Source organism: Vulpes vulpes, chromosome 6 (assembly GCF_048418805.1).
Source record: "Vulpes vulpes isolate BD-2025 chromosome 6, VulVul3, whole genome shotgun sequence".
NCBI classification, from domain to species: domain Eukaryota; kingdom Metazoa; phylum Chordata; class Mammalia; order Carnivora; family Canidae; genus Vulpes; species Vulpes vulpes.
The window spans coordinates 111,892,742-111,913,700 of NC_132785.1; the positions used below are offsets into that span (position 1 = coordinate 111,892,742).

Below are 20,959 nucleotides of genomic sequence, written 5' to 3' on the forward strand. Positions count from 1 at the left end.
TCCTGGAATAACTACTGTATTTGTCTAAACAGCACCAACTGGTCAAATAATGAAAATCTCTTTTTCTTGCTGATCATTTGTCATAAAATCAGGTGATGCCTTTGGAGGAAAATACGGGAACTTTAGCTTGAAAAGATCCTTTAAAGAACCTTTGAAGAGATGAAATTGGAGTTGAGCATGGTCACATTAAATCAGAGCTCAATACCCCAGGGTATTGTGTCCTTTGGTTTGATAATTGAAGAATTTATATAAGAGTCAATAGGAGACAGACATGTCTACTTGACATGCTATACTTCACCTGTTTTTGAGAATGGTTTATCCTTCCTGCATCTTCAATAATAGAAAAGTTTAACACACTGAGATTGCTTTTATTAAAGGTAAAGAAATTCCACATGCAGCAGCCCATGGGGTAAGAACAGTAGAACTTTCTTTAGTCCAGAGTTACAAAAGGACCTCAGACAAACACTGCTTCCTTAGTGGAGTTAATTTTGGTTAAGACTAAATCACTGGTCAAATGAACAAATGCTCTGTATTCTTAAGGATCAGAAAAAAATTGGAGCTATTTTCCTTCTAAAGCAAGCCTGAAGTAAGCCAAGTTTTGCAGAAACAAATTCCTCCAGTGTTTTGTTTATTCACGTTTCCTCTTGACAAACTACTTGGAAGTTCAGTACTTTCCAAAATTTTGCCTTGAAAATTTTTCCTTTCTTTTCCTCTTTCCTTCCTTTTTCTTTTATTCAAACATTAATTCCCTAACTCATTCTGCACATAACTCACAATGTGCTAACCATACCACATTTATTTTAAATATGGAAAGCCACTAGAACGGAAGTCTAAGTATGAGACTTCCGTAGTGGTCAGACCCCCTGTCATGAAGACCTTCATGTGATTCAGAAACTAAATTAACAAGGATGGAAATGCAAGCCCAGTTTTATATCATCATACTACCTTCCATTTCAAAGCACCATCAAAGTATGTGCATTAAATACATGCTTCTAATAAAATTTCTAAATACACCACCAGCAAATATCATTTCATATTTTTTAAAAAATCATAAATGAGAAGAGTATTTTTTAGGAATGCAAGTATGATATAACATTAGGAAATATATTTAAATTTTATGTAAAATTATGATATTAAAGATAAAGGAAGAAAAACACTGAAATAAATACAGAAATATTTGATCTAGTCAATATATATTGATCATTAAGAACGATCTGAACAAGCTTAGATGGGAATACAACTTTTTATCTTGATAATAGGAAGTTGTCAAGAACATATAGCAAATATATTTATTCAGATTAGGAACAAGATAAGGATACCTCCTGTCACTTCTTTTTACTGTTGAAGTAGAGAGGCTACCCAATAGAATAAAAAGATAATTTAAAAAAAAATGTAAAAGGCCTAGAGAGAAAGACTGAACTTTCCATATTCATAGAAAGTCTGTGAGGGTCTATTGGCAAACTAAAAGTGATATCAGCAGGTTTTTTGAAAAGAAGATAAACATACAAGCTGAATTAGCTTTTCCTACAATTATAATTACCAGTTAAAATGTAAAACAGAAAGAATTCCATATATTACAACAACAAAAATATAAAGTAGCTAAGAATAAATCTGAAAAGATTCAAGACCTTTATAAAAAGTGACAAAATATTATTGAAGAGTATAAAATAAAGCCTTGAATAAATCATCAGTATCTATCATGTTCATGCATCAGTAGGCTCCATAAAGTTGCCAATTCTTCCAAAATCATTTCATAAATCCAGTACAACTCCACTCAAAATTCCAACAGAATTTTTCATCAAACCCTATACAGTTGACACTATAAACTAATGTGTTAAGTTCAAGGGTTCAAAATAGCCAAGACAATTCTGAGGGAAGGAGGAGAGAATAATAGAAAAGAGACTTGCCCTACTGGTTATTAAGACATATTTTATACCCAAGGTAATTGGGATAATGTGACACAGGCACTTAGGCACAAGGAACAGACTATAGCTCGGGAACAGTCTCATGTGGCATTGAAAACTGATGCATGGCCAGGTTGAAGTTACAAATCAATGATTAATGAACAAACTAATTAGTAAATGGGGCTGGGATAATTGGTTATCTTTATGGAGAAGAAAATTAAACCTCATTTTACATCAAACATGAAGGTAAACTAAGAGTATTTAAAAATTTAAATGTGAAATGAAAAACTTTAGAGTTTTTAGAAGGAAATAAAGAAATAGCTCTATGACCTATAGGTAGAGATTTCTTTTAAAAAGTCAGAAAGAAAGCACAGGCCATAAAGAAAATATTGATAATTCTGATTACAATTAAGTTTAAATTTTATGTTTAAAGAAAAGGGAGATTAATAATAGATAAGCCACAGACTGGGAGAAATGATTGGCAATGAATTTAATATATAAATGATTGATACCATAAGTTGTATCAGGAACTCTATAAGTCAACAAAAAAAGACAAATAACCCAACAGGAAAATGAGCAAGGGATATGAATAAACAGGTAACTGATGCTGAAATTAAAATGGATAGTAAACATATAAAAGGATGTGCAGCCATGCTAGTGCTTTTGACAGTCCAAATACAAATGATATTGTGCTATTACTTCAAACCACCTGATTACCAAAAATTGATAATTCTGAAGGTATTAAGCATTGGCAAAGAGCAAGAGAAGCAAGGGGAACCCTCATACCCTAAATAGCTGGAGTGTAATTAGGGCAACCACTTTATAATGCAGTTTAGTATTCAAGTTGAGCATGACATTTGGCCTAGCAAATGCACACCTGTGTAAATGCTTTAGAGAAACTCTCAAGTTCACATTCAGATAATTACTAGAATGTACATTGGAACACTGCTTGCAATGTAAAAAATAAAAATAGAAACAACCTAAATCAGCAGACGGTAAATGATTGGAGTTGGTATTTGTGTACAGTGGAATCTCATCCATAGCAGAGCAGCACACGGAACAATGTTGGTGAACCTCAAGATCACAATCTTGAAAGAAAAAAGCAAATTATGGGGTAACATGTACAGGATGATACCAGTTATATAGTATTTGAAACAATCCAAAATACTTTATGTCAAGATATTCATTTACTGTATAAAGAATATAAAAACTTGCATGGACATGATGAATATCTCAGTAAAAAGGTTACTTCTGGGAAGAGAGAGGAGTGTGGCTGCTACAAAGGGGGTTTACCTGTGCCTGTAATATTTTATCTCTTCTAAAAAGAATCCAAAACAAATACATCAGAATGTAAAGAATTAATAAAAGCCAGCTTTAGGTACATGGATATTTATTATTCCTCTATTTCTACTTGTTTGAATGTAATATTTCAAAATTAAAGAACTGTCTAGCCTCTCTGAGATGTGGATGCTGAGCCAGGTTTACTCCTTACATTCTTGCACTTAGGGAGTGCTCTCATTGGGACTGGCTAAAATTGTATATGACTGCATAGCATAACTATTCAGACTCTCTGGGAAAATGTCAAAATTGTAAATATTAAATTTTGAAATATCAAGGCTCAACTCTAGACATACAAAACCAACTAAAGACTTAAAGAATAAAAATGAAGACAAAACAAAATAAAAGCTATTTGATACGGAGATCAGAAGAAGATACAATCTTTTCCTTCCCCATAAAATCAGACCAGAGATTGGCATTAGCCTTTCTGAAGGATTATCTGTCTATATGAGCAACCAACAGCTTGAAAACCACACAGGTTAATATAAAGCAAATCAAAACAAAACCTCATGTGGAGGGAAAAGAATACTCCACAAAATGGCTGCACCTTCCCAAATACATCCTTCAGCTCCCCAAGCAGCTTTTCCATCCTTGACCTTCTCATTGGAAACCTCTCCTTAAGCACTTACACACAGCTCTGCAAATGTTAGAGTGACATTTGGACTGGGCTTGCGTGATCAGCTTGCCCGTTGTCTGGGCTCCCCCAGGGGCCTGCCAAGCTCCAGCACAGCAGTAATAGCCTTGCAGGCCTCACCTCCCAGAGCTAGCAATAACATTTACCAGCTACAGTTTTCTCTGTCTTCAAATATTTCTTCTGGCCCACGTGACAGTGATCCCGCTCCTCTATAGACTGAGACCTGAAGAGAGTGGTTTAGAGAGAGGAGATCCTCCTTTAAGAACTTTTAACATTTACCTTTCATCAAAGATTTTACTTGTGTTTTAATTTGGATTTCCTCCCAGGATTCTGATATGTTTGGGAAAAATTAATTACTAGAATTGCACACCTGAGGGGGGCACACCTTTGATTTGTCTCATGTCAGTGGAAACTATGAACATAAACCTCTGGTTGGTGAAGAATCAGATCTGAGTGCTCACTGAAATCCTTAGGAGTCCAGAGTTGGCTAGGAAATTGTACAATTGTTTGTCATAACTGTAGAAAATAATTTTGGAGCCTCACTAAGCTTAATAGATGTGCAGGCCTGGGCTAGTCAAGAATTAAGGAAGTCAAAATGGCTTCTTTTGTTTGTTGTATCTCCAGTGCCTGAATGAATGAATAAATGAATTGATAAGAAATGAATTAAATACCCTCTCAACAGCCTAATGAGTCATGTGCTCATATTATCCTTATTTTACTAATGAGGATACTGAGGCTCAGAGAGAATAAATTGATTGTCCATTTACAAAGCCGGCCAAGTGTCAGCCTGAGAACTTACTGCTCTGCTGTAATCTGTACATTTGGAGGCACATGTAAATCAGAGATGTGATAATAAGCACTGTCAGGGAGAATAAAAAATGAACAAGAATTGCAGTAGAATTCCAATTAATGAATGTAGAAGGAAAGAGGGCAAGAGAGAATCACCATTAGGCAAATGTCACTAATAAATATTGCAGATAAAGTTCACCGATGGATATTAAAATTGGTGGGTAAAAAGTTTAGAGAGAAACATTGTTTGCATAGGCTAAAAGTATCTTCCCCAAGATACTTATCAAGTACAGAGGAAAAGGCAGTTATTTAACAATGAAAAGACTGGGGGAAGCCAATTTAACCAAGTAATCAGGAAAACATCACCAGTAACAAGATACGACAGTATTATGAACCCCTTGGCGTAATGCACTGAGAAGGACACAAGGCAGTCTCAGACGATTCCTGCCCAAAATGCATAATCTCACTCTGGTCATGAGAAAACACCAGAGAAACCCAGATTGGGCACATCTGATAAAATGTTTGACCAATACTCTCTTAAAGGATATGAAAGACAAGAAAAGATTGAGAAACTTATATAGTGGAGAATACTAAGGAAAAATAAAAGCTAATATAATGTGGGATCCTGGAACAGAAAAAAGAACATTAGTGGGAAAAGTCATAAAATTTGATGAAGATCTGAAGTTTATTTAAAGTGTTGTGCCAATGTTAATTCCAGTTACTCACAATCATATTATAGTTATGCAACATGTTAGCTTTAGGGGAAGTAGGATGAGAAGTGTAAGAGAATGCTTGGTATAATTTTTACAAGTGGGTAAGTAGATAAATTTGAAAGTACATAAGTTTGAAATAAAATGTTTCAAACAACAACCCAAACAAAACGACATAGCAAATGAATAGGAAATAATATTTGCCATCAGATTTGCTTGCAGTGTTCAGGGAGAACCAAACGTGTAAACTAAAAGGAAATGCACACAAAAACTGTCGTGTAGGCAGTGTGTGTGGTGTATGTGCTCAGTAGATAGAATGGGGCCACAGAGAAGAGTGGTCCATTTTTCTTGGAAAGGCAGTGCAGGTAGCCAGGATAGGTTTTATCGGGAAGATGATGCTTGAGATGTTTTGTTTACTCACCATCTTTTTTATTGAGCCAGGTACTCTTCTAGAAAAGAGCTACTATAATAGTAAACACAAAGGAAAAGATACCCGCTTTCGTGGACATATTCAGGAAGGAAGAGTAAGATAGATGATCATATGAACAACGACACACAAAAAAATCAGACATTGTAAGAGATGTGATGAAAAAAAAGTGAGCTGATACTTTAGAATAGTCTGGGGAGACGATCAATGATTGGAAAATAGCTAAGATGATTGGAAAATACTTTTCTGAGAAGGTGATAGTTAAGCTGGGTGGGCCAGCACCTGAATGAGATAGAGCCAGCCATGCAAAAAGATCAGGGAGCAGGTAGTTCCATGCTGAAGAACAGATTGGCTGAATCCCCCAACGTGAGAACAAACCGATGTGGACATATTTAAGGAAGCAAAGGGAGGCCAGCATGCTGGGCTGTGATGGACGAGGGGACAGTAGTAGATGAGCTATAGAAGTAGGGTGGCCAGGTGATTTTAAGTCCAAATTGGCACACTTTTGAGTAAAAGGTGGTACTATTAATAATTACATCAGGAAAACAGAAGTGAAATGGAAATGTCTGGGCCAAATCCGGACATATGATCGCCCTATAGAGAAGAAACAAATCCTGTAGGACTTTAAGTCAGGCAAGGAGTATAAATATATTCTAAGTGCATAAGAGGAACAGAAGCATACAGCAGGGGAAGTGGGTGATGGCTGTGGCTGCCATATGGAGGATAGAACTATGGAGAATAATACATGAAAGTAGCAGGGATCCTTAGAAGTATAGCTAGAACACAGAGTGGGTTCTTGAACTAGGGGAGTAGACATGGAAAAGGAGAGCACTGCCACATGCATGCAGTTTTGAAGGCAGAGTAATGAGCCTTGCTTACTGTTAGTGGACAGGCCAGGATTTGCCAGGTGGATAAGGAGTGTAGAGGGTCCCATACAAAGGTTGCAGTCAGAGCAAAGTCACCGGGGCAGGATATATTCTAAGAGTCGATCGTGACGGAGCACCGTGGGGTCATGTGAGTGGGCTGGAGGTGTGACCAGGGGCCAGGTCATCTAAGATTCAGAATTCAATGCTAAGTCAGTGCTAGTATGTACTCTGGTGCCATTGAAAACACTTGAAGGCAACACAATCTGATTTGTTTTTTTGTTTTTTTTTTGAAAAATGACACTAGCTCAAGTATAAAAGGAAATAAAAAGATGCAACTAAAAGGAAAACAAAACCCCCTGAAAACAGAGACACTTTTTTGCTAGTTAGAGAACAAGAAACCAGAAATATTTTGAGGGTGGTACAATAAAGGGAGGGGACTTGAATTTTTTAGAAACTGTCCACCCATTCATCAGACAAACCCTCGATTGTCTAGTGGTTTACAATATAATTAAGTGTTGACTCAGGACTGCTGAACAGTGTCGTTGAGTCAGAAAAAAGCTCCAAGAGGAAAACTTTAGGGACAAATTAATGTCATGTACCACATACCTTCGTTATTCTGCTCCAGTGCTATTCTTGGCCCTCTCATTTCAAAGTTTTAGCAATATCTCTCAGACTGGTGTGCCTCACATGCAATTTTGGCAAGCTAAGCATGGTGACGGAGCCAGATAACTTGTTCCCTGTAGAGTTATAAACTCATCAGCTGTGGGCTGGTAATATAATTTACAGTATACTTTGCCAGCCCTATAAAACGACTTTCTGTTTGCAGGGGAATGGGTCCCTGACAAGAAGAAGTGTTTATAGCTTAATTTTAGCTGCGTTCTCTATTGTTGCTGTAGTAGCAGCCTGTGGATGACGCATCCTAGTCATCTGCCAGACAGCTACAACTTTTTCTTTTTTTCTTTTTGGCAAGCTGAGTACAACATCAGAGTTTGCTTAATATCTACCCCTGTATCCTATCACTTTAGGCGGTGGTAGCCCTAGCACGCATCTTCATCTTTTGGGACCAAGGAATTGAGACATTCCTTCTGTTGGATACTCCACAGCCATGGTTTATGCCTTGATGAAAATATCTGATGTCTTACTCTTCTAGATAAAGTTCTTCTAAAATGACATTAATAGAAGGTTTGAGAATGGGAAAATCTGAGATATGCCACCTCTGTATTTGCACCCAAATGATTATCTTCCTGCTATTTTTTTTTCCTTAGTGTGTTACAATAGCTACTTTCCATTTATATCATCATAGGCTAACAGGGTTACTTGTATTCAGCCATTACTCCAGGTGACTACAGCTAAAATTAAAGCTCCACAAAGTAAAAACTTCTGTTTTGCCCATCTCAAGACCTCTAGCCTAGAAGGGTACATAGAAACATAATAGGTACTCAAAAACAATGTGTTGAATGAATATGACCAAATATTGACATAGCAAATCTGCCCTAATGATTTAGAAATGAATACTACAAATTATGTAGTATCCCAAGGAGACCATGTTCTTCTGTGAGTTGGCCAAGGGGTTGATGAACTGATGCATCCACCTGAGGCATTGCATAGAATCTAATATTCATTTTAATAATATTCTAAGAGTTGCAAAATTATATGGAATTCAATTCCAGGGGCAATTTATTAACTTGGCTAACTCCTGGTTCTATGCAAATGTTCAGTTGTGAGATTTCCCACTATTAATTCTCTTTTTGTTCATAGTCACATCCACTAGAAGAGAAATCCTTTAATTCACATCCTATGTGCATTGAATTCAGTGTCTGGCACTGTCACAATTATTTTTGTATTCCCATTCCATAGCTAACTCTGCCTAAGTGATATTGGAAGTAGCTTATGTATATCATACACACATATATATGATATGTATAACATATATACATATCAACAGTATTCTGGGACATCTGTTTCAGAACATTGCTGGTTTTGTACAGCATGATTAATTTTGGAAGTAGGAAAATTTTTCCCAAGTAGGAAAAAAACCCTCCAGTTCCATCCACGTCGAAGCAAATGGTGGGAACTGAAGGGTACTATGCTGAGTGAAATAAGTCAATCGGAGAAGGACAAACATTATATGGTCTCATTCATTTGGGGAATATAAATAATAGTGAAAGGGAATAAAGGGGAAAGGGGAAAGGAGCAAAAATAAGTGGAAATATCAGAAAGGGAGACAGAACATGGAAGACTCCTAACTCTGGGAAATGAACTAGGGGTGGTGGAAGGGGAGGTGGGCGGGGGGTGGGGGTGACTGGGTGGCGGGCACTGAGGGGGGGCACTTGATGGGATGAGCACTGGGTGTTATTTTGTATGTTGGCAAATTGAACACCAATAAAAAATAAATTTATTATTAAAAAAATAAAATTAAAAATAAATACATAAATAAATAAACTGGAGCCCAAGTAGAAAAAAAAAAAGTCTTTAATGTCTCTACAAGAAAAAAATCAAGACTTTGAAATATTACTTCCATTTCCTCAGTTATGAAATAAAAGGTTTGAATGCAGGTAAATTTTACATTTTTTTGGCTATAAATTTTTTTTCAATTCAGACAAAATAATCTCACAATTTCTATGTTATTTTTTTTCTGATGAACTGACAGACTGATTCTACTTTAATCAGTTAATTGGACTTATGGAAATTTCTTCATTGGTTTGACTTTTCTAGAAGATTTAATTTATATTTCCAGACAATTTGATTTTGATTCATGTTGAAATAATAATGGCTCAGTCTCTTTTTGGAAAAAAAGCATGTATAAAACTGAGGGATTTTTTTGTGCTGGTGCATTGCAGAACAGTTAATAGGTCAAAAATGTTTTCTCTTTTGCTGCCCTAGAGAACTTGTTTCTCTGGTCTTGCTTTGAATAATACTGAAGCAATCACATTCCAGTGAGCATGGCTGTGTGTAGAATAGTCCTCTGAGCCTTCAGCCCAGCCATTTGGAAATCAGAACACTAACAACTAGCATGGGAAATACAAGGACAGGCATAAGGTCAGTCATTAATCACTTCACTATATTAGCTCAATGCTATTGTGTAACAGTATTCTAGAATAAAGCAAAGGTGATGAATATATAAATCCATTCACTCCAGATCTGTTTGCACAATCATCCTCATTGATGATTCAGAGATATAGCTTTATTTAAATTTTAGTAACTAGACATCAATAATAATAAGAGGGCAGATGTATTCTCTGGAATACTGATGGGGATATATGACAGAGGGAGGCAGCAAGCTTTAGGCAAAAATAAAAGTCTATAGAATAGTGTTATCTGTCTTTCATAATGAATAGCATAGCTGGATCAGAAAATATCAGAGTCTGTCACTGAACATAGTCTGCCCATGGCTGCTGTGAGCCATGCTTACCATCAAAGATATTAACGGAATCCCTGACTCTGGGTTGCTGAGTGTAATCTTTACTGTGATTATGAAAGTAGACCCATTGTGCAGGGAATTTGAGAATAGGAGAAAGCCGAATGTCTACTTTATTTCTCTGTTTAATCAAAGTAGGCTTCATAATGATGATGAATACAAAGTGCTGTAATTAACACTTTATAATGATATTGCAATTTAGTTTGCAGTGCTCTTTCAAACATATTTTCTTATATGATTTTAAAAATATTATTCAAGATATACATAAGGGAAAGGGGAAGCCAGGAAATGGGTGGCTTTCCCAAGGATGCAGGCCCATAAGAGGTGGAATTGGGAGTGGAACATGGGTCTCCTGACACCTAGGTTCTTTCTGCTGACCAGTGTTACTTCTGATACGGGAATATCCTCACATGAAAGCAATGGACCATCTCTAGACATCAGGGGAATTAAATCACACATGTGTGCACATACATATGTAACATTCATTAAACACACTTTAATAAGGTGAATGGATATTTTTCACATTATGCTTCAGGCTTCACCTTTATGATGGATTCCTTTTTACAAGTCATTCTCCACCCTTCTCCACTCAGCTTTGAACCATGGAAGGTTATCTTATATGGATTGCATTAACAGACTTCTTTGTCCTCTGTATTCCAGTTAAGTTTCACCAATGGGAAGCACACAAGAAGGATGAGAAAGAACAATGACAGTGATGTCTGAATTTTTAATTTTCTGTCCCTCTCCCTGTGAAATGACTACCAACTGGTCCTTTGACCTAAGGTCATAGCTCTTGTGAGACACTCCTTAACTCACTCCTTCTCTTCCTCAGAGTTTTGGGAATTGACTTTTCCCTTGCTTCATCAGACCAAGCAGAGTAATGGATGTCTACTCCTAATAGCTTTGAATACCACATTACCCCTTGGAAGGTTCACTATGCCTTACCTATACCTTTATAAATATTTACCTTTATTAAACCTTCATAAAATGGCACAATTCGGGTGGGCTGTCTCTTTGCTCTTAGTATCTTGACTGATTCAGTTTTATAATTATACATGTTATGGATGGGGAGACTGAGGCCCAAGAATGCATCACAGTTAAATAATATGAAGATCTAGGATTTCACCTCATTATTCTAAGTCCAAGCTTATACAATCATAGTGACAGCACACTGAACAATGATTCTGAATAGGGAGACTAACCTATATGTGTAATTACAACTCTGCACAATAGAGCTTTCTTGAGTGGACTCAGAGATCGAGTCTCAGAAACATACCACCGTTCTTTATAAATGTTATGTTTTGAATTTCATAACACGTTTGCAAGATGGAGCAATAGCAATAGTGTCTGGAAGAAAATTGAATAAGATTGCATCTAGTCTCTCTCCACACTGTTCTGTCTTCCCTGTACCATCAGTTAGCCTGAAAAGCAAGTCTGATCATGTCACTTCCTGCCTAAAACCACTCTATATTTATTAATATCAAAACTTTCTGTGATTATTTGGTCTCTTATAATGGACCCTCTACATATCTCTTTAGTCTTAACTTTCCTACCCCATCCAAATGCTTGAGCCTATATGGAACCACTATAGTGGTTCTCAGCTGGGGCAATTTTTTTCCCTGAAGGGGCATTTGGCAATGTCTGGAGATACTTTTGGTTTTCATGACTAAAGGGAATGCCAGTGGCATCTAGTTGGTGGACACCATGATTACTTCTAAACATCTTACAGTTCACAAGTCACCTCCCACACTTTAAAGTTTCAATATTGTTACATTTGAGAAATCTTGTTCTACATTAGGTACATTGAACTCCCCTTGACCATTTATCAGATGCTGTGATATATGGTTTTATTCTATGCCCTTGTCAACTTTGCCCCTGTACATATGCTGTTACCCCAGCTGGAATGCATTCCCACTCCTCCCTATGTTGTTCGTTCTCTCTTATTCTCAAAACAAGTTATACCCCTCCTCCCTAACAACTCTAGGCAAATATATAGACACCTGAGCTGAGTTCTCACAGCACTTTGTTCATTCTTTAGTATAACAATTTACCTGTTTGTGTCTCTAATTCCAGCTTATTATAAGCTCATTAAAGACAGCAGCCATGTTACTCCCCTCTCCATTTCAGGAATGTCTGGCACATATTAGATATTAATCATTGAATGAATGAGGAAATATTATTGCAAAGTGATGAGATTTATCCTGATGAATTGTGTGATGTTTAATTTTTATAAATTAAGTTACATTTTGAATTTAGTAGGAAAATTTGCTATTTAAGAAAAGCTGAATGAATTCTTTGGTTAAATAAACATTTTCTTAAAAACTGTAGATCTTTGGATGCCTGGGTGGCTCAGTGGTTGAACGTCTGCCTTTGGCTCAGGGCATGATCCCAGAGTTCTGGGATCAAGTCCCACATTGGGCTCCCTGACAGGAGTCTGCTTCTCCCTGTGCCTATGTCTTTGCCTGTCTCTGTGTGTCTCTCATGAATAAATAAATAAAACCTTAAAAAATATATAGAGAGAGCTTATGATAAACTGGAGTTCTTATATCCTGTTACCTTTCCTTCCTGCCTTCCTGTCTCTCTCCTTTCCTCCCTCCCTCTTTTCCTTCCTTCCACTAAAAAGTATTCACATGTATATACCTGCTCTTCTTAAAGTGAGAAATGTCCATCAAATTTTTATTATAGCGTTACAGTGCTCTAGTTTGTTTGGGGGAAGAGAAGCCCATATGACTGTGTGTATTGGCAGCATTTTGAGAATGTGAAAGGTTAGTTCTTTTCAGCCTTGTCCACAAGAGGAAGGGTATTGCCCTATATCAATTTTGTTGATTCCCCAGAACTGTTGGCCACTGTTGGGTCTGCTCGGAGCTAGAGATTTATGTTGTTCCTGCTGCTGCAAAATACAGAATTAGAACCTGGCAGGCATTCCTGTATAAATTTGCACACTGTTTAAGATCAGCCGAGTTTGGGTGGCGAGGAAGCAATCTGTGTATTTGGGAGGTTTTGTCAGAATAAAACACACTTAAGGAGTGTGTAAGGCAAGTAGCTGCATGAATGAATAGGAGGATGTATTGAAGGTACAAAAAGAAAAGACAATGTGGAGAGTGATTATTTAATGGTACTTTGTGTACACAGTTGGCCATGAAAGTATCAGTGGGAGGATGGTGGGACAAAGATACCTGCCAGGAATACCCTCTCTCAAGTTAAACAAAAAAGAATATACCAGTTAAATAATCATTAGCCTCAAGTAAGGAAAGAGGTATAACTCCGTGTCATAAATCTCAAAAAGTAAGAGAAAGATAAATGATTTGGAAGCAAAGCCAAGAGGAATGGCCAAGCAGAAGGAGGCTGCCAACTCTGCCTGTGTTCCTCAGATACTGTCTAGTTGATAAAAATATTGAAAATTATCCCTAATACCTTGATAGAGGGAAAAGAAATAGACTGGGTAGGTGTTCTAATCTGGTCCCACTTTTGAGTGAAGAGTAGTGGAAACGGTAGGGGGAGGGGTGGAATATGTATCACAGAAATAGACAGTGGGACTGGGAATAAAAAGATAAGTCACAAGGGGTCAATGGATCAGAAGTACTAATGCATCCCCTCCATTGCCTTGGGACACACTCTGTAACCAGGTGGGGGTGACTTCTCCTCCATATACTTAACAAAGCTTCAGAAATGAGAACACAGCCTTGGCAGCTAAACGAAAGTTATACAGTCTTGCCTGAGCTCTTCATCTCTCCTCTCATTTTGTTCCCATATTTTATCATCTCTGAAGTTACAGAAAATAACTATGTAGAACTAAAAATATGAAGCCTTTCAAATGTAGGTGGCTCTGGGAGTCAAGTCCCTGAACCTATGTCTGAACAGTTAGAAACTCTGGACAGAGTCACCTGAGTATGAGCAGGAAAGTCAATGACGTGACAATGGAAGTGCAAAACAGCAGAAGAAATAAAGTAAAATAAAAATAAAGGAAGTGATATAGCTTAGAAAAGTCTAAGAATTTGGTCTTAAAGAAAATAAAGGACAGAAGAATTTCCCATGAGCTATATTCTGTAGCTCATTTGCAGTGTAGAATAACTTTAGAAATTTTAATGGCACAAGAATTCAAAGGAAAAATTTAAGACAAATGGACTGAGTGAAAGGAAAAAGGAGATTTTAGATGGAAGGGAGAAAAATGTGAGAGCCAAAACAATGCAGTCTCATAACTAAATTGGCAGAAGGGGCAACTCCCAAGTACTAGTCTCTTTCTGAACATGAAGCAAAATCTTACAGTCTCTGAACTGCAAAAGAAGTCTCCAATTCACATACATCTAACAGAGAAAGGATTAAAAAATTAACTGATTATAGAGACTTAACTATAATATTTAACCAATAAGGGCTTATACTGACCCAGAGACAACACCTAGGAAGGCAAGCTAAAAGGTAAAAATGGGGAAGTATTTGAGCAGGGAAATCAGAGCTGTCACACTGCCTGGAAAGTATAAATCACAAAATTCTTTCAGCCAAGGTCCTAAACAAATAAATAAATGGACAGACAACAGGAACCAGCCCTGGTGGTGGTAGGTGGGGATGTGAGGAGCAGTACCCAGACTTAACCTAAAATGTGCGGTTTTCAACAAAAAATTGTGAACCATGCATGGAAATGGGAAAGCGTGACCCCCACACAGAAATATATGCTGGCAATGGTAACTGCCTTTGAGGGGCTCCAGCTGTTGGACTTAGCAGACAGATTCCATGGAAGCTGTTATGTTAAATATGTTAAAAGAATTAAGGAAACTACAGTTAAAGAAAGGGAAAATAAGATAATAGTGATACATCAAAGAGTGAGTATTAATAAAGAGATACAAATGATATATTCTTTTCAACTTTAAAATTTCCATTTGGAGATTTTGTATACATAATACATAAATTTGGAATTAAGCAGTATAGGAACCCAAACAAAAAATTCACTAGGGGTGCCTCAACAGTGGATTTGAGTCAGCAGAAGAATCAGCAAACTTGAGATAGATCAATAGAGATTACATACAGTCTGAATAGAAGAATGAAAATGAATGAAGGTAAATGAACAGAGTGCCAGAGAAATGTGGGGCACCTTTAAGTGTCCAACATATATAAGATGGGAGTACTGGAAAGAATGGAGAAGGGGACAGAAAAGAGTATTTAAAGAATTAATAACAGGAAATTCTCCCAATTTAATGAAAAACATGAATCTACACAACAAAGAAGCTGGATGGACTCTAAATAGGAAAAATACAAAGAGATTTACTTCCAGACCCATTATAATAAAACAGTTGAAAGCCAAAGATAAAGAAGGGATCTTGAAAGCAGCAAGAGGAAAATGACTTGTCACATATTAGGGCACCACCATGAGATTAACAGTTGACATCTCTTCAGAACAGTGGAGGCCAGAGGCAACAAGATGACATTCAGTGTGCTGAAAGAAACAGAAATGTCAGCCACGATCTCTACATCTAACAGAGCTGTATTTTATTTTATTTTTAAAGATTTTATTTAATTATTCATGAAGACACACAGAGAGAGGCAGAGACATAGGCAGAGGGAGAAGCAGTCTCCCCACAGGGAGCCCGATGCAGGACTTGATCATAGGACCCTGAGATCATGACCTGAGCCAAAGGCAGACAATCAATTACTGAGCTACCCAGATGCCCCCATGGCTGTATTTTAAAAGTAAGGGTGAAATAAAGACATTCCCAGGTAAACCCAAACAGAGAGTACACTGCTGGTATACCTGCCTTTTAAGAACTGCTCACTGCTTTTATTCTTCTTGCTGAAAGGAAGTGACAGCAGACAGTAATTTGCATTTACATGAAAAAACAAAGAGCTCCAGTAAAGGTAATTATGAGGTAATGATAAAAGACAGCATAATTACCCATTTCTTTTTCTTTTTTCTCTTAGCTGATTTAAAACACAATTGCATAAAACAATATCTATAAAATTGTATTGTTGGGCCTATAACATATAGAATTGTGTTATATTTGACAATAAACCACAAATGAATGAAACTATATTAGAGAAAGGAAATGACACCAGATGGTAACTGGAATCTGCAAGAAGAAATGAAGTGAGACAGAAAAGGTAAATAATAAGCTTAATTTAAAAAAAAAAAACTCTATAAATATATTTGAGCTCTCTTTTCTCCTTAAGAAGACATATGTTTTTAGTTTTTCTTTAAAGTTTTAATTTATTTTACAGCAAGAGAGAGCGAGCGAGTGTGGGGAGGAGTAGAGGGAGAGAGAGAATCTCAAGCAAACTCCCCACTGAGTGTGAAGCCTGATGCTGGCTGGATTTCACAATCCTGAGATCACGACCCGAGCTGAAATTAAGTGGGTCACTAAACTGACTGGGTCACCCAGCTACCCCCAGAAGACTTGTTTTTAAAAAGCAATCATTATAACAGAGTATTGTTGAATTTGTGTGTATAGATATAATGTGAATAACAATAACAAAATAAGGAGTAAAGCTATTGTAAGAGCAGTTTCTATATGTTATAAGAATTAAGTGAGTATAAATATGAAGTATATTTTGATTAGATGTATATTGTAAGACCTATGGCAACCACTAAGAAATTAGGTAAAAAATGTAAAGAATCATTAAACAAATGAAATTTGTATGCTAGGAAATCTACACTTAAGATGAAGGGAGGGCAGCCCCTGTGACTCAGAAGTTTGGTGCCACCTTTGGCCCGGGGCATGATCCTGGAGACCCGGGATCAAGTTCCAGGTCGGGCTCCCTGCCCTGCTTCTCCCACTGCCTGCCCTCCCCGCCCCACCGATAAATGAATAAAATCTTTAAGATGAAAGGAGAGTAAATAAGGAAAGAGGAATAAAAGAGGGGAACTCTGTGAGTACCATTATGTGGGCCTCTTGTGACATGGTCTTAAAAAACTCAGTCATCCAACGTGTTTCAGATTGAATAACTTTCCTTATTAAGACTCATTTCCCCCCTCAACATATTACTATTCATGGTGCTCCTTGCATTTGAAATCTTTTAAGCAAGTTAATAAGAATCCTAGGATGGATTTTTTTTTTTTCAGCAGATTCCTATATTAAATTTTCTGCTTCATCACACTCCTCTTAAAAATATCAAGTTGATCATGGAGTACACAGAGCTGCACACAAAGATATACATTGAGATACACACTTTATTTTGTGCTATGAGCTGTTTATATACTTATCGGAAATTTATTCGCTGGTACTACAAACATTGACATAAAGATATATTAACTTATACATATGTTCTGGTACTACACATATCCAGAGGGATAAAAGTGACCATTACATTTGGGTTTTATTTAAGTTGAGTACTTGAAAACAACCATTTCAGGACTCACTGAATAATCTCTATTAAAAAGGAGTGTGTACATATGTATGGGTTTGTATAGTAGAAGGTATATAGTAATAATTAATAGTGTTCATAATTACAGAAACACAAAGCATTGTGCATATTCATATATAACATATTTAGAAACGTGTGTATTATCTGTTTATGTAATTTTTCATGTTCATAAATAACATATAGCTTTAAATAATGACATGCATATATGACACACTCACACATACATAAGAACACCACACTCTACCATAAAGCATTATAGATGTGCTTTTAGTGCTTAGAAACATGGATATGCTCCTGCCATAGCCCTCTGACAATTTGGGAGAATGGTTAAGGGTATATCCACAAGAATCAAACTGTCGATGTTCACCTCCCTGTTTTGCCGATTGTTAGCTGTGTGACCTGGTATCTATAAAATCTAATAATAATATTGTTTTCCTTGTGATGTTCTTATAAGCATTAAATGTCTTAATGCATGTAAAGTTATAGAAAGCACCAGGCAAACATTAAGTGCTCAATAAATTCTAGCTATCACTTTTGATCTTCTTTGAGTCTGCTCTTCCAGGAGATAAAATAGTTTCTTTCACATCTGGAGCATGTGTTAAATTTAGATTATGTTTCCCATTTAAGCATACATCTTCATAATATGTCTGTTATTGTGATAGTGTCTGCAACTGTTACACCTTTATTTGTGATCTTAGAATTTACAGATTGCAATGTGCAGCTATTAGCATGTCTTGAGTATTACGCAGGTGATGGTTGCTTCTTAGTATTGAGCAGGTGTGTTTATATTGCTTTTCATGGACCTTTTGTGTGTTGTGTAAATAGGGTGGTGATATGATGATGACATAGACTATCTTGAGTACCTTTATGTGGTTGGCCTGGTCTCTTTCTATTCTGATTTCTTTTATATATGAGCATAGAAGATGTTTGTCTCTTTTGTTCACCATTATATCCACAACACCTAGAAGAGTGCCTGGTACATAATATCAGAAATGAATGCATTATGCTATTTTACAAACTAAAACCATTCACTTACTTCCCAGTATCCACCCAAATCCACTGATTTTATTGTAATCTCAAATAACGGTTATATAACTACTTCTCAAAATATGATTGAAGCTTCTGTTAAATTGAATAGCTTGTTTTCGTCTGAGCATTTCCCTTCTTTTTTTTCCTTTATGTGTATAGAGATGCTATTTTATCTACTGACAAGTCTGATGCTGTCACCTCTTTCATTACAAACTAAGACCATCTCAGACTCTAACCCCTCTTCTCTGCTCACTTGCATACTACAGTCTCTCTCTCCTGAGGGCCCCTGGCTTTATTGATATATATTTTCTGGGTCATTTAATCACTTTTATAATCTAGTACAGTTGCTTTCACATGCCAACAGAACAAGGACCTTTTAGGTTTCACTTTTGAACCCTCCATAGTACGTGTAGGTAGGAAGCAACTATTGGCAACAGCAAATATTTAATGAGAGCCTACTCAGTGCCAGATACTGAGCCCAGTGACAGGTTTGCTTCACAGCGATGTGAATGATAGTCTCTTTCTGCCTTCTCTAAAAATATCTGTTAAATGAACAATGGAGCAAATTCACATTTTGAGCAGCATGGTGTTGCAGAACGGGCACTGGATTTGTACAGGAAACACTGGCTTAAAATCCAGGATGTCTGACTTTGAGATGTTAACTGCCTCTTAGAGCCTTGGTTTTCTGTTTGAAATAGGAATAATAGATCTACATTGTAAGCATTGAGATAACATAATGGGGTGGAGTAGGGGCACTTCTAGCTGAAGTGCTTGGGCTAGAGAAGGCATCAAACAAAAGCGAGTTTCTCCCTTTCTCAGAAAAGTGCCATTTGATTAAAAGTAGAATTATTCATTCTCGGGTATCATTATCTTTTTGAGGTGGTGGTTCTAGCTCTGGTTCTGTAGATCCTCTTTGAATGAATCAAGCAAACTCTCACAGTGCCTGGCTACTAGGGGGTTTGGGACCAGGCTGGGCTATTGCTCTTTCCTCCTTCTGGAAATGTCTGTTTGTTTGCTGTGGTGATTATAAAATGCTTTCCTCCTATTCCTCATGAAATACTTCCTGGAGTCTAAGTTTTGTTTAATGTGTTTTTGTTTTGTCTATAGCATGTGGAATTAAATCACTACTATTTATGGGGGCATTTTCATGTTTGGAAAACATCTTCACATCCGTTATTTTGTTTGACACACTTGATAAGTCTGTGAGCATGACAGGGCAGGGACCAGTGCCATTGTATGCCTTTTAAAGGCAAGTAAGGAAATAGAACCTCAGAGTTTAAGTGGCCTTCCCAAGGTCACATAGCTTAAAACTGGTAGCACTAGAGGCCTAATCAACACAAGTCACCTGGCTATGAATTTCATGCCCTCTCTACCCTATTCTCCTTACCCTGGAAGCAAAGGAAACTCTGATATCCTTCATCTTGACAGTCTCCTCCATTCTTCTTTGCAGAGGCGTCCATCTTGAGCTACGACGGCAGCATGTACATGAAGATCATCATGCCCATGGTCATGCACACCGAGGCAGAGGATGTGTCATTCCGCTTCATGTCCCAGCGAGCTTATGGGCTGCTGGTGGCTACTACCTCCAGGGACTCTGCAGACACCCTGCGTTTGGAGCTGGATGGGGGGCGTGTCAAGCTCATGGTTAACTTAGGTATCGTATGAAGTACCCTCTGCCACTTTGTTTGGGCTTGTCTTCCCTTTCTTTTCTGATTTCCATTGGTTTGATTGAATTCTTTGTTTGTTTCTTAAAAATTAGCTGCTCACCTCTTGTTTAATAGACCAAGGATAAAACCCAACAGCAACAAACACCTTCTCCTTGTTTCTGCATGAGGTTTTGATGTCAATTTCTGGTTTCTGACAGTGGTGGTTTTTGTTTTTTCTTACTAGATTATTTATTTTTTAAGTTTCCTTTCTTGGTTTTTTGGAACCGTTTAGCTTTGTGTAAAACACGCTACTTTGGTCCATCTTTTGATCAATCACATTGCCATTAAGTCTAACTCCTTGGTCACCACTCAAAACAGTCAAAGCTGAGGGCAGAGATAAGACAGCAAGTGGAGGCAAAAGGGGAGGTTGGGGTTGGAAAGAACTAAGCTTTGTGGGTAGAATGAGAGCTGCATTGTTTCTTTCTCCACAAATGGTAGTTCTGGTGGCACTGGTATCTCTTTCTACTTTCTCCTAATGAGGAGGATGAGTCAGATTGTTTCTGTTGTCCCACTGGAAAAACAATTTTCTAAGTTTATAGAGTCTCTGACATGTGGAAGGAGAATGTAGCCCCTGATATGTATCCCCTTCTTCCTTCCTGACATTCTTACCCATCATCTAGCAGTTTTTATCAAGATTGTTATGCTACACTGTTAGTGACTAACAGTGTCCTCTGTCCCCCTCTGTCCCCCTCATGTAATACATATGAATTTTTCCTTAGTGTTGAAAAATTATGACAATCTCAAATTTGCAGCTTTATTGGGGGAGGATTTGTTCTTCCACTGTAGTT

General features: G+C 37.2%; 1 protein-coding gene across 45 annotated transcripts in view; it reads left to right on the forward strand.

Moving 5' to 3' along the window:
• The window catches only part of NRXN3 (neurexin 3), a 1,525,926-nt gene that overhangs the window by 564,630 nt on the left and 940,337 nt on the right, over positions 1-20,959 (forward strand). For all 45 annotated transcript variants that reach the window (XM_072762116.1, XM_072762119.1, XM_072762122.1 and 42 more), the window contains one exon: positions 19,916-20,119. In XM_072762116.1, the coding sequence (XP_072618217.1) occupies positions 19,916-20,119 (204 nt within the window). The remainder of the gene's footprint in view (positions 1-19,915; positions 20,120-20,959) is intronic.